At 39.2% G+C, this 13,368-nt stretch overlaps 1 protein-coding gene across 5 annotated transcripts in view; it reads left to right on the plus strand.

Annotated features, from left to right (window-relative positions):
- The window catches only part of Hnrnpm (heterogeneous nuclear ribonucleoprotein M), a 40,742-nt gene that overhangs the window by 18,124 nt on the left and 9,250 nt on the right, over positions 1-13,368 (plus strand). For 4 of the 5 annotated variants that reach the window (XM_027418041.2, XM_027418043.2, XM_027418040.2 and 1 more), the window contains 7 exons: positions 801-992; positions 1,882-2,035; positions 2,690-2,739; positions 3,802-3,862; positions 6,562-6,663; positions 7,643-7,687; positions 8,219-8,296. In XM_027418041.2, coding sequence (XP_027273842.1) covers positions 801-992; positions 1,882-2,035; positions 2,690-2,739; positions 3,802-3,862; positions 6,562-6,663; positions 7,643-7,687; positions 8,219-8,296 — 682 coding nt within the window. The remainder of the gene's footprint in view (positions 1-800; positions 993-1,881; positions 2,036-2,689; positions 2,740-3,801; positions 3,863-6,561; positions 6,664-7,642; positions 7,688-8,218; positions 8,297-13,368) is intronic. The other variant, XM_027418042.2, reaches the window with a different exon arrangement.

Raw genomic sequence — 13,368 nt, forward strand, 5'->3', positions numbered from 1 at the left:
ACTCATCCATGCCTGAAGATCTTTTTTCAATCTGGAATTTTCAACTCAGGCCAGCCAAACCTTTCATTTCCCCTAGCTTTTCATTTTCGTTAAATTGAAGATTGTTTTCAGCTTTTGATCTTTATGTTCTTTGTTTCTGAGCTGTTGCTCTTCCTACAACTCTTGGGTTGCTATGATTTATTTCACCTTGTTAATCTTGGTTGGTCTTTGCACGTTTTCTGTTGGCTTGTTTTGTTTTTATTCAGTGTTGGAAATGGAAGCGCCTGGTACAGACTTTACCGCTTGATAAGCTCTGCCACTAAGTTGTATCATCTGACTTTAAGAAGACAGACTTATTGAGTTCACTGCCAGAGGCATCAGACTGGACTGTAACAGAGTCCCACCTGAAGTTTTGTTTTTTTTTTGTTTTTTGTTTTTTGTTTTTTTTTTTTTTTTTTTTTTTTTTTTTTTTTTCCTCTTTTATTTTGAGACAAGGATTCACTTAGCTTGCCTAAGCTGGCTTTGAGTTGGATCTGTAGCTCAAGCAGGCCTTGAACTGCTTTAACAATCCTGAGTGTTGAGGTTACAGATTTTTTTTCCAGCACTGCTACCATGGTTTCACTGAGAGTCCTTTTAAAATTTTATTTTTGTAAATTATTGATGCTGGGGGTTGCACTTGTAAATACTATGGGAACACTATTGTCACTGAATGTACCCCAGCAGAAAAGAGCCTCTGCAGTGGTGAAGGCTGCAGTTCCAACTAGTCTCTGCAAGCCTACTTCTAACCAACTTCTGGCTGTAACATTTTGTGCTTCTTTCAGGATCCTGATGGTGAACATGCAAGGAGAGCAATGCAAAAGGTGATGGCTACGACTGGTGGGATGGGTATGGGACCAGGTGGCCCAGGAATGATTAATATCCCACCCAGTATCCTAAATAATCCTAACATCCCAAATGAGATTATCCATGCATTACAGGCTGGAAGACTTGGAAGCACAGTATTTGTAGCAAATGTAAGTAAATGGGAACATTCTCTAAAATAGAAAAAAAAAAAAAATGGGAGGGTGGAAATAATGTGAAAACAGTATGCATAGAGGGAAAAAAGTTTTAAAATAGACAACTTTTTAGACTGATCTTGTCTCTATTATACAAGTGATTTAAAGTAGTAGTAAGCTTAAGATAGCTTGTTTTTATTTTAAAGTAGGCCTTTGGGTTGGGCTTTGTTCTCTTCTGACTACTGCAATTTTAGCTTCAGGATTGACCTCAGTCCTACTGGGGTCTTGTTTACTGAGCTTTTCAGATGTTTGAAAAAGTACTAGCTGGGTTTGCAGCCTTATTGGGGTTTATGTAGTGTAGTTTTGGTACAGGGTAAGAGTGAACAGTTTATTCCCAGCTGTTTGTTGTGTCTGGGGTGAATGATGATATCTTTATCTTCTGCAAGGACAAATACTTTCAGAACAAAGTGGTTTCAGAAGTGTTGCTAAGACTTAAAAGGGGTGGGGTGGCTTTTTTTTTTTTTTCTTTTATTTGTTGTATTTAGAGACAGAGTGTCTCTAGGTAGCTCTGGCTGTCCTGGAACTCACCCTGTAGACCTGCCTCTACCTCCTGAGTGCTAGGATTAAAAGTGTGTGCTCCCCACTGCCTGGCTGACTTTTTTTTTTTTTTTTATGGATGTGGAGTGTTAGTTTCGTAAATATGAGGAGACTTAAGCTGTACCGTTTAAGACAGATAGTAAATAGCAGGGTTAAGGGCAGGCTCTGCAATCATACTTGAAAATTCTACTAAAGTTGATTTTTCTTGTGAAGTAAGCCAAAGCAAGACTTGTTAATATGATAAAAACACATCTCCCCCCCACACCCCCAAAAGGCTTACCTTGAGGTTTTACTCTCTTCTTTCACCTAGCTGGATTATAAAGTTGGCTGGAAGAAACTGAAGGAAGTATTTAGTATGGCTGGTGTGGTGGTCCGAGCAGACATTCTGGAAGATAAAGATGGGAAAAGTCGTGGAATAGGCACTGTGACTTTCGAACAGTCCATTGAAGCTGTCCAAGCTATATGTATCCTTCTGTGGGAGTTAAGCTCATGGCAAACATAGTCCTAAGTATATTATAGTAATAAGGTAGAAATAACTGTATTTTCTCTGTGACTAGAGTGAATAAATTATTAAAGAATCTGAACATTTTATGGAGTGAAACAGAATGGATAGACGGTGTGGCTGCATCATAGACAGATGCTGTGAATGGTCTTTTCTGGTGTTTTTAGAGGAGTTTAGGAAATGGATCACTTACAAGAACTGGGGCTTTTAATTTATCCCTTATGGACTCTTTGTGTCTTATGAGTAGACATGGTTTGAGGAGGCCCCATCTCCTTGCCTTAAGCTTGCCCTGGGTTTTCATCTTTTTAAAATCACAGTGTGTGACACATGACTATAGGAATTAAACTCAGAAGACCATTCCCGGTGCCTTACCCAGAAAATATAATACTTAAGAAATGGTAGGACTGTTAGCCTGCTAAACACACAGAAAACTGCTGAAACTACTTACGCCAGAAAGATTTTGTAGTGTAAGGTCACAAATAAAGCTTCACACCTCAAGAGTTAAAATTGCTCTTGAATTCACAGAGAGAACTGGTAGCTATGAAGTTGTTTTCTTTTATCGTTTTATCTTACATGCTTTAACATTTGTTAGAAATAGCCTTAATTGTAATATCAGCTATGTTTAATGGCCAGCTGCTGTTTGATAGACCAATGCACGTCAAAATGGTGAGTTACTAGGATTATTTTCTTTGTAATATGCTCAAATAACTTAGAAAAAATGTAGAGTTACTAAAACTATATATACATCTAGCCCTTAAAACTAACCCTGCATGTCATTGTTTAGTAGGCTGTAGAGTGATCTGTACCTTTGCTGATGTACACCTTGTCCATCATTTTCTGTCTGGTTGACTGCTAGGTTCAGGAAATCTGTTGAGTATCCTGCTTGAGCAAGTGAGTTAGAAAGAATCCTTTGCATAGAACTCAGTTTTCAAAGTATTACATACAGTGTTTGGTTAGTACAACATCTGTGGTGAACAAGTATTTGATTCAGACAGCTTTTAAAAGGTCTATTGGAGTTCAGTTTTAATAATAGCCTTCATGTAGCATTGCCAAAGATAATAATTATTAGAAACAGTACTTGAAGTTGTTGAGGGCAGTCTGGTTCGGATTCAGATTCAGGAATAAGATAAAAGGAACTATATATTTGTGTTATTTCAAATAGTTTGATTCTTTGAATAGCTAATGGATTCATAGGCCTCACAAAGAAAAAGAAAAAAACATGAAAATATAGTGAGAGCCTCATTGGTACTTCTTGCTTAGGTCCTGCCCCACCAACCCAGTATTACAAATGTATTTTTATCCTTCCTGTTAGCACAGAAGATAAAAAACATGCTCCCACGTTACCTCTTTATTTATATTTAACTGGTTATCTGGTTTGTTTAGTTTAAATTTTCCCCTAGTGCTAGGGATTGACACAGGGCCTTGCACATGGTGCTAACTTCTGAGCTACATCTCCAAACCCGATTCTTGTTACTATTATTTGTCTTTTGTTTTGTTTTTGTGACAATTTCATGTAACTCAGACTGGCCAGGAATTTGTTATATATCCAAAGCTGGCCTTAAATTTCTAGTCCTTCTGCTTAAGCCTCTCAAGTGCTAGGAAGATTACAGATGTGCAACACAGTACCTAGCTTCTGACTAGTTGTTGTTGGCAATTGTTTTCATCTTTTGCTGTTGCTGCGATGGATATTGAGATCTTTTCCTTTGTTTTGTTTTTTTTTCTCCCCAGGATGAGAGGGCCTTACCAAAGGGAGATTTTTTCCCTCCTGAACGACCACAGCAACTTCCCCGTAAGTTTTTGAATTATACTAAATAGGAAACTGTTACAGATATATTTACACTTGTGGAAGTTAGACTTGGGATGGTCTTGATAGTTTGTCCTGTCACCCACCCCTACCCCACACAGGGTTGCACTATGTAGCCCTGGCTAGCCAGAGATCTGTCCACCTCTGCTTCCCAAGTGCTGGGATTAGTGGTGTGTACTGCCATGCATGTCTAAACCAGTCTTTTCTATATAGATTTCTCAAGGTAAGAAATGAGTGGAGAAATTCACAACTTGAATTTTGGATACTGGTGCTGGCTTGGAGGGTAAAGGCATCTGATGCATAGCCTGATGACCTTAATTCAGTCCTGGGACTCATAGTGGAGGAAGAGGACTGATTCCTACAAGTTGTCCTCTGACCTCTGCTTGTGCACCAAGGCATGCTGTCTGTCTGTCTGTGGTGGTCTGAATGACCCTCAAGGGTTGAATGACCCTCATTGGCTGATATACCTGAATGTTTGGTTCCCAGTTAGTGGTACAGAATGAGAAGGATTAGGAAGTGTGACCTGTTGGAGATGCATGTTACTAGAGCAGGCTTTAAGATTTCAAAGGCCCACAGCATTCCTAGTTAGCTCTCTGCTTGTAGAGATGTGAGCTCTTAACTATTTCTCTAGCACTGTCTGCCTTCCTGCTGCCATCTTCCTGCTGTGATGGTCTGACCCCCTAGAATCATGAGCCCCCAAATTAAATGCTTTCTTTTTAGGTTGTCTTGGTCCTGGTGTCTTGTCATCTCAGAAATAGGAAAATAGCTAAGACACTGTCTTATTCTGTTGCATACGTAGTTTCTCGTTTGTTAATAGGAAGGAAGTTGGATTACACTGTGGCAAGGCAGGCTGCCCAGATGTAGAGGACAAAATTAGACACTTGGGGTGGTGGGCAAACAAATTGCAAAGGTAATGAATGCCAAGTTGCACTGGATTTTGCTGTGTGGTCTAGTAGTTCCCTTTTTAAGTATGTTCCAAAGGTGAAAACTGTATGTCCACACGAACAAATGATATAGATGCTTAGAGTAGCATGACTCAGTAGTCAAAAAGTCAAGCCAGGCTTGGTTGTCCATACCTGTTGTGGCACTCAGAGTCTGAAGGACGTGAATAATGAGTTCAAAGCCAGCACGGATACATAGGTAGATTCTGTCTGAAAAGGGGGTGGGTTATTGGAAATGATCCATTTAGCTTCTGGATAGATAAATAAAATCTGGCAGATTTAATTGATGTAATAGTACTTATTAAAAAAAGAGAGAGAAGGAAGGAAATGCAGACACAATGCAGTACAGTTAAACCTCGATTCCAACTGCAGGCAGTGTCCAGACAGCAAGTAGTTCGGTGAGTGGTTGCTGAGGAGTGACTGCTAACCAGGGGTGGAGTTTTTTGGAGTGATGAAAAAGTTAATGAAATTGTGATGATTGCTAGCTTGAAAGAGGCCTGTGACTTTAAGAATAGATCAGAACATCAGGTACAATGCTCAGTGGTTGAGTACTTTTCTAGGGATTCAAGTTGCCCAGGACCCAAAAAAGGATCAGGGAGATAGCTTGTCTGTTGAAAGGATCTATTTGCTTACCATCTGTCTGCAAGCAGGTGGTCATTTACCATGTTACTGTGATTCTTGTTGACATTTGTTCTAGAGGTAAAAGGAGCACTAGACCCTAGGGAGCCCATTATGCTGGATCTTGTTCTCTTGGCGTGGTTCAAAGGGTTGACCTCAGAGCTTTAAGTGCTTTGGGAGTAGTAAGCCTTGGTGACTCCTTGGAGCTGTTGCCATGCAATTAAAAACCTAGTTGTTAGCCAGATTAAGTATCTAGAGCCTGTTGTGGGTTTTTGTTGTTTGTTACCTTGATTTAAGTGCCAGGCTTTGGTGGCTGTTTCCAGATACCAGTCTGTATTCTTGTGTTCTTGTTTGTGTTTATGGAGCATAGCAGTGAGGATACACTACACTGGTTATCAGTTTAGTAATTCCTGAGGTAGTGGCACAGATCTGTGATACCAGGATTCAGAAGGTAGAGAGGCAGGATGATCTCAAGTTGGAGGCCAGCCTTGGGCTTCATAGTGAGACCTTGTATCTAAAAGAACGAGATAAAGGGGGGGGGTGAGAGACAGGTTAGATGTCTTTTAGGAAAAAGATGGGGGATGGGTCGGGCATTGTACATAGCTTTAGTCCCAATATTCAGAAGGCATGTGGATTTTTGTGAGTTTGAGGCTAGCTAGAGCTACATTGTGGAGCTATGGTAATTTTTTTTATTTAGTACACTTACTTATTTTCTATATGTGTATGCATCTGCGCAGGCTTGTAGTTCAGAGGACAACTTTCAGGTAGTACCAGCTTTCTCCATCACATAGGTTCTGGAGGTAGAACTCAAGTTGTCAGACTTGGGAATAAGGCCTTTTACCCCTGAGCCATCTTGCCAGGATGTGAGATGACTTGTTAGCTGCCCTTATTATTTAAGTACATATTACATACTCCAGTCTGACAGCATGTAAAAAGGTGTACCTTCATAAAGAGTAATACTCAACAGGTATACAGGTGTATAGGTGTTAAAGTTAAGTTAGGTCCTGGCCTTGCTTGATCAAGGGATGAAACGTGGCAGCTAGAACATACCAGTTGTCTTGCCTCTGGGGTCACCATGTTTTGAGAAAGGGAATCCATACTCCTGACTTTCTCTGTTTCTTCCAGATGGACTTGGTGGTATTGGCATGGGGTTAGGACCTGGAGGACAGCCTATTGATGCCAACCACCTTAACAAAGGCATTGGAATGGGAAACCTAGGGCCTGCAGGTGAGAATTGTAGTACACCTAGACTGGGGACCGCTGGGGAAATTGAATTTATTAAAGTCCACTATTAGGGTAGTTAGATCTGGAGTTTTTTGAATAGGATAAGTGCAGTTGGCACAAAATCCCCTCTTCATCTCAGCCTCATGTTCATAAAAGCAGTATTATTTTTATTGAGTTGAAAAAAATTTTTCTTAAGCCACTGTGCCTTTTTCATCTTAGCTTCATTATAACTTTTGATAATAGAGATAGGCCATTCAATTAAAGGAGGCAAGGTATAGGGTTGTCTCACTCAAAGTCACACTGAGTAACAGTGCAGGCTGCGGATTGTAGGACCACAGCTCTGCCATTGGCACCCTAACCCTGTCAAGAAGACCATTTTGCACCTGAGGTTGACATGACTTTTTTCTAGAGTTCTGGGCTTTGATAGAATAAAAGGCTTTTAAAAGCTTTTATGCATGACAAAACTCGTGGGTCACAAGGAAGAATGGACAGTGACTTTGTTCATGAAGACAAAGTAAACCTAATGAGTGAAAGCTTAGCTGTGTTCATTTTTGTTTGTATGCAATGTATTTCCATGCTATTAAGGCATATAAGCTACTTTATTATTATTTAAGTTTTGCTTTTAGTAGGGGTTTTATTAAACATCTATTTCTGTTCTATAATCTAAAAAGTGTGTGTGTGTGTGTGTGTGTGTGTGTGTGTGTGTGTGTGTGTGTGTATGTATATATATTTAATGGTGTCTGCCCTAGTCACTTAAGGTTACATGGGCTATAATTTTAAGCCGCATTTAATTTAAACTTAAAGTTTTTGCTTGAAATATATTATATTTTGACAGTTGAAATGGTGGCCACCCACCTTTGATGAAAAATAATAACATCAGAGAGTTTTGTATTCATTTATTGGTTTGGAATTTTGTGCTTTTAAAGTTTAAACATTACTGTTTTAACATAAGTTTTGTTTGCATTGACTTTTTCTTTTAAAGGAATGGGAATGGAAGGCATAGGATTTGGAATAAATAAAATTGGAGGTAAGAATTTAAAATGAAGTACATGCATAATCATTTTTAAGTTTTTTCCTCACATTTTCTTGTCTTCCAAGCTTTGCATAAACATTCTTCCTTTGGTTTTTAGAAGTTTGGGTCTAGGAATTACTTGTTTTATTTGTCCATCATTCATTCCAGTGGGTGTTGGCTTTGGTTCTAACTTTCTCACTAGCTAGCTCTGGGCAAATGGTTCCATCTCTCTGGAGTTTTTTGGGGTTGTTGTTGGTTTTGGTTTCTGTTTTTTTGTTTTGTTTTGTTTTGTTTTTTCTTACTCACTGAGGTGGTTGGATCAAGCCAGCTTTTAAAAACGGGAACCAACTTTTCTTTTTTTCCCTTCCTATAAGCTTTAAAGTTTGGTAAGTTTTTGACATAAATGCCAAAAGTGAAACATAAAAACATTTTTCCTTGCCTGATAGATAGATAGATAGATAGATAGATAGATAGATAGATAGATAGATAGATAGGTAGGTAGGCAGGCTTGTCTTGTCTGATTGACATTAAAATAACTTCTTACAGGCATGGAAGGACCCTTTGGTGGTGGTATGGAAAACATGGGGCGATTTGGATCTGGGATGAACATGGGCAGAATAAATGGTAAGAATAGTATTTCCTTCTGCTTGTATCTTTTGTAGCCAAGGACTTCTTGCTGTACTTTAGACTATAACCCTCTTGTGCGTAATGTCCTGCTTATGTTTTTTTTTCCATTTACATGCTTTTTAAACTGCTGGAAATGATAGACTTGGCTAGAACTGGTTCATTTGAATGTAGCCAACATATCAGATCAGCTCATTACTTGAGCATTAAAATTTTCAATTTCCTTACTGGCTACAGTACTCAAACACATAGGCATCAGTGGTTATGCATTGCACATTCCAAAGTGTTTTCCAGGGACTGGAGTGGTAGCTCAGCTGTTAAGGGTACATACAGCTTTTTCAGTGGACCTGGGTTCAATTCCCAGCACCCACATGATGATTCACAACTGTCTGTAATTCCAGTTCCATGGAATCTGACTCTGTTGATCTCTGTAGGTTCTGGGTGTTGGTGCATGTGTGTGCCAATTCTTTTTGAATATAGTATAGCCATAAGGCATCCAGTGATAAGAGAAATCTCACCACAGTTATTTCCAATTCTTGCAACAGCTGCTTATATTGGGCACAGTGATTCATTCTGGTATACTCAGATTGAAAGCATCTGACTTAAATTACTAATAACATGTCTGATTTAGATGGCTTCAGCACATTAACTAAGATGTGAGACATTAAAAGGTCTTGGTATCAGTGTGATGGTACAAAAAAACAAAAAACAACCAATATCCTCACCACACTTATATATTAACCAGTACATATATTTGAAAAATAAAGAACAACCAATGTTGCTATGTTTAGTCCTTCTAAGAATCGTGTGAGTAGATATTGTTATCCTCATTTTGTCAGAAACTGGGGCACAGAGAGTAACTTACCTAAAGTCGCATGGCCAGTGAATAGTGATGCTATGATGTGAATTCAGCCTGTCTCTAGCCTCTTCCTCATGCCTCCATCCTGCCTTTTAGAATTGCCTCCAGCACAGTGGCAAACCCTGTACTAAGAAGCTGTATGTCTTTGCTTTTGAAAATTCTCTGTATACCAATGGAACTTTGATTTCTCCTTGCTGGAGAGCTGTTGCTACTATACAATGACTCCTTGAGAATTTGTGCTTACATGCTTCTTTGCTGGTCTATAGTAATGTGTCCAAGTAGTATGGGGCAGACTAGCATCTTTTAGAGTGTTTTTGAGGAGCATACCACCCAGCTTCCAGAACAAACAGAGTTATCCGGTTTTTGTTACCTTTTCTCTGATATCTAATATAGATAGATAGTTGTGAAAAAAAAAGATGTAGGACAGCTACATCATCATTGATGCAGGGACAGAGGTTTGTGCTTTCAGTCTGGTTTAGACATGTCTGCTGCACCCATGATGTTCAATAAAAAGTGAAAGAAGATTGGCTTGATAAAATGTTGGCTAAGATAAGTCATTAGGAAGGAAATATGACTATTGCTCTAACTGGAATGTATTGTACCTTTGGAGTAGATGAAAATGGATGGGGTGGGCCTTGAAGCTCTGCTGAGGTGGTAATAAAGGCTTTGGTAAACAAGGAGGTATAGTCAAGCAATTAAGATTATACTAGGGAAATACAGTCTGTGTTCTCATATGTTCTTAGATGCAGATATTTGGTCTATCTCCTGCTTTGTCCATTCAGTAAAGAACAGGCTTCCACAAATCGTATCTAGGTTCTGAGATTTAGACAAACCAAGCTCTGGAGCCTTTGAGTTTAAATAAAATGGTTTTTTTTGGGGGGGGGGCTGGAAAAAGAGATGTGGGCAGTTTGATTCAATTGATAATTATTACTCAGCCCTTGTAGTCCCGTGTGCTGATAGTTGACATATATAGGTTCTCAGGCCAGGGGGTCAATCTGTATAAAGTCATGGTAATATTTGTGAAGTTAAATGAATAGTATTTCATAATACATTTTCTCTTTTTATAAGCAAAATTGGGCCTCTAAGACCCTGTTAACACATGGGATGATGAAGGCCTTTAGCTGTGTATTAAGGCCTACATTAGACTTGACTCCTACCTTCCATCCTCAAATTCAAATTAGACACATTTGGAAACTAACAAAGACTGAGACCTATGGGCCTCACCTGGGCTGGTTCAAACAATAGTTCCACCTTGCTCAGAGTGGAATGCTAACAGGTTGACAAGATGGTAAAGGCATTTGCTGCCGAGCCTAATAAACTGAGTTCCATTGTCAGAGTCCACATGTTTGAAGAAGTGCAGGGTCCACTTTGGGGCATACAGGTAGGTTGTGGAGGCTCAGCTTGTCCCAATACCATAGATTCTTTTCCCTGGCAAACTCTGACAATTTTTGTGTCCAGTTGATCTTAGATGTATTCTTAAAATGCTTAAAGGTCCTAGGAAGATTATTTTCAAATTCATCATTCAGCTAAACATCCCAACTCTACAGGTTGTCTTTAGGCTTTTTGCAGACAGTGTCTTTGGAAATTCAAGAATGACCAAAACCTTTTCCGAGTATTGTGGCTGTTGTTGGGTGGAAACTTCGTATTTCTTCAAGGCATGATTACAAAACAAATGGTTTCCTTTTTAATTTTAGTTTATGTGCATAGGTGCTTGCGTGTATTATGTATGTACCACTTTCATTCCAGGTGCCCAAGGAGGCCAAAGTGGGGGGGTGTCAGATCTCTTGGAACTGGTGTTATAGAGCATGAGATGCTTTGTGGGTGCTGGGAATTGAACCCATGGTCCTATGGAAAAACAGCCAGTGATCTTAACCACAGAGCCATCTATCTCTTCATCCCATAAATAGTTTTCTTAAATGTAACCTAACTTGGTTGCTAGTGAAGAGGCACATACTAACTTTGACTTTATATATATCTGTGTGGGTGTGGGGGACTATAGAGAGTGGAAGAAAAAGCCTTTAAGGGAGAGCAGTACATGTGATACATGAAAGTAAAAGGATTCTAGCATCCTAGGGAGGGAGAGTTGAGGGAGGAGAGGTCAAGCAAAACCTAGAAGGTATAAAAATGGCATAAGGAAATCTGTTTGGTTTGCTAATAAATAAAGAATTAAAGTAGTAATAATAAAGTCATCTACATTTAGAAAAGGAGAAACAATTTTACTTTTTCTAAACGTGGTTTCTCTGACCATCTGACTTAATTTCAATTTTTTTGTTTGTTTTTTGAGACAGGGCTTCTCTGTGGCTTTGGAGGCTGTCCTGGAACTAGCTCTCGTAGACCAGGCTGGTCTCGAACTCACTGAGATCCGCCTGCCTCTGCCTCCCGAGTGCTGGTATTAAAGGTGTGCGCCACCACTGCCCAGCTCTTAATTTCAGTTCTTAAAACTTTAAAATTTGGAGGAGTGAGTTCATTTCTGTATCTGACTAGGATGATTGCATTTCCTATTGCCACAACTAGATTTGTTTCTATGACTAGAATAGTCGTATATTAAAGATATATTTTAAAACACTGTCTTGGTGTCATGTCTGTAGCCAAAAGAAAATAACATGATGCTATGCTTCCATCATTGCCATTCTGTTACTCTTCCTCTCACCTATGTGATGTTACAAGGGTGTCAGTCTTTCCTGTGGTCTGTGAGGTTACTTCACATGGCAACAGAAAGTTTGTGCTGTCCTGACCTAGACAGAAACCTTACCTGCAGGCCTTGCTACCCCTGCTACTGTGGCATCTTCTTTCTGATAATACTATTTAGTTTTTCAAATTCCCTGCTACTACTTATATCAAACAGAAAGAAGTAGAACAATCTATACCAAATAAAATAGTTAAGTTGATTTTCAGAGTAATGGCTTTTTGTTTGTTTTATCTCTTTAACCTGCACAGAGTCCCCCTCTCATCACAGCAGTAAGTACATCTTTGCACTTCTTTGTGCAAGCAGCTATACTTGACGCTTCAAAAATGGGTCTATGGCCCTTAACCTTGGGATAGGATGTACTTGAAGAGACGATAGCTATAAATGGCCAGGAGAAGAGTAGTCTAATAAGGAAGTGTGTACGAGTATTGTTTCCAGACCCTTGGCAGCTATATCAACAGCACATTATGTATTTATGCTAAGACCTACAAAAGATTGTTGTGGACAGCCAGAAGATAAGCTGTGCTCAAAGCAACAGTGTAGGGAGACAGGGCAACGGAACAATTGAAGCTGACATCTAGAGGCCTAGAGATTTGGTGCAGGCAGCTGGTGTGTCAGCAGACAGGGCAGTTAGGTACAGTGGTTGGGAAGAGAGAAGGCATAGGAAACAGGGTCAGTGGGGCACCCACTTAGGGAGGTCTGTGAATGTCTGTAGAAAGAGTTTGGCTATTTCAACTTTTTTAATAGGTGGTTTAGTGATGTAAAGCTCTCATAGGGATGGGTTGATGTATTAGGATCTTGGGTATCATAGAAGAATGAACTGGGTACTTTCCGGCAGACAGGAACCACCTTGTCTACCTGCATTATCCAGCTTTCCTTCCAGGTGTTTGGAATACAATAAATAGCTATGGGGTAGCCTTTCATTTGTGATTGTGGGGGTAATAGTACAAGATGTGCTTTTAGGCTAGTATACTTGAGGAATAGAAAAGTTAGTACAGGGGCTGGAGAGATGGCTCAGCAGTTAAGAGCACTGTCTGCTCTTCCAAAGGACCTAAGTTCAATTCCCAGCACCTACATGGCAGCTCACAACTGTCTATAACTCCAGTTCCAGGGGATCTAACACTCTCACATATATATGCAGGCAGGCAAAACACAAAAGCATATAAAATAAAAATAAATAAATCTTTTAAAAAAAAGGTTAGTACATTTTCCCACACTTCAAAAGATTGAAGGAAAATGTAAAAAAATTTTCTTTAATATATAAAATACAGGTTAAACTTGCCTATCTTGAAAAATACAGAAAGGGTAATAAAGTAGATATTTTTCTCCTTATCTATTTTCATAGATATGCTTTATCAAATGTTGAAAATGGTTATTTTACAAAATAATAAATAGAATGCAGCTATGGAATACAAGAACCAACCCAAAAGACTAGGAGCTTTTGAGCTATATAAATATGTAGCCTTTTGGCAATGTTTTAATTTAAAATTTCTTTTTAATTTTTGAGATGGGGTTTGGAATTTGCTC

This window comes from Cricetulus griseus, chromosome 5 (assembly GCF_003668045.3).
Source record: "Cricetulus griseus strain 17A/GY chromosome 5, alternate assembly CriGri-PICRH-1.0, whole genome shotgun sequence".
NCBI lineage: Eukaryota > Metazoa > Chordata > Mammalia > Rodentia > Cricetidae > Cricetulus > Cricetulus griseus.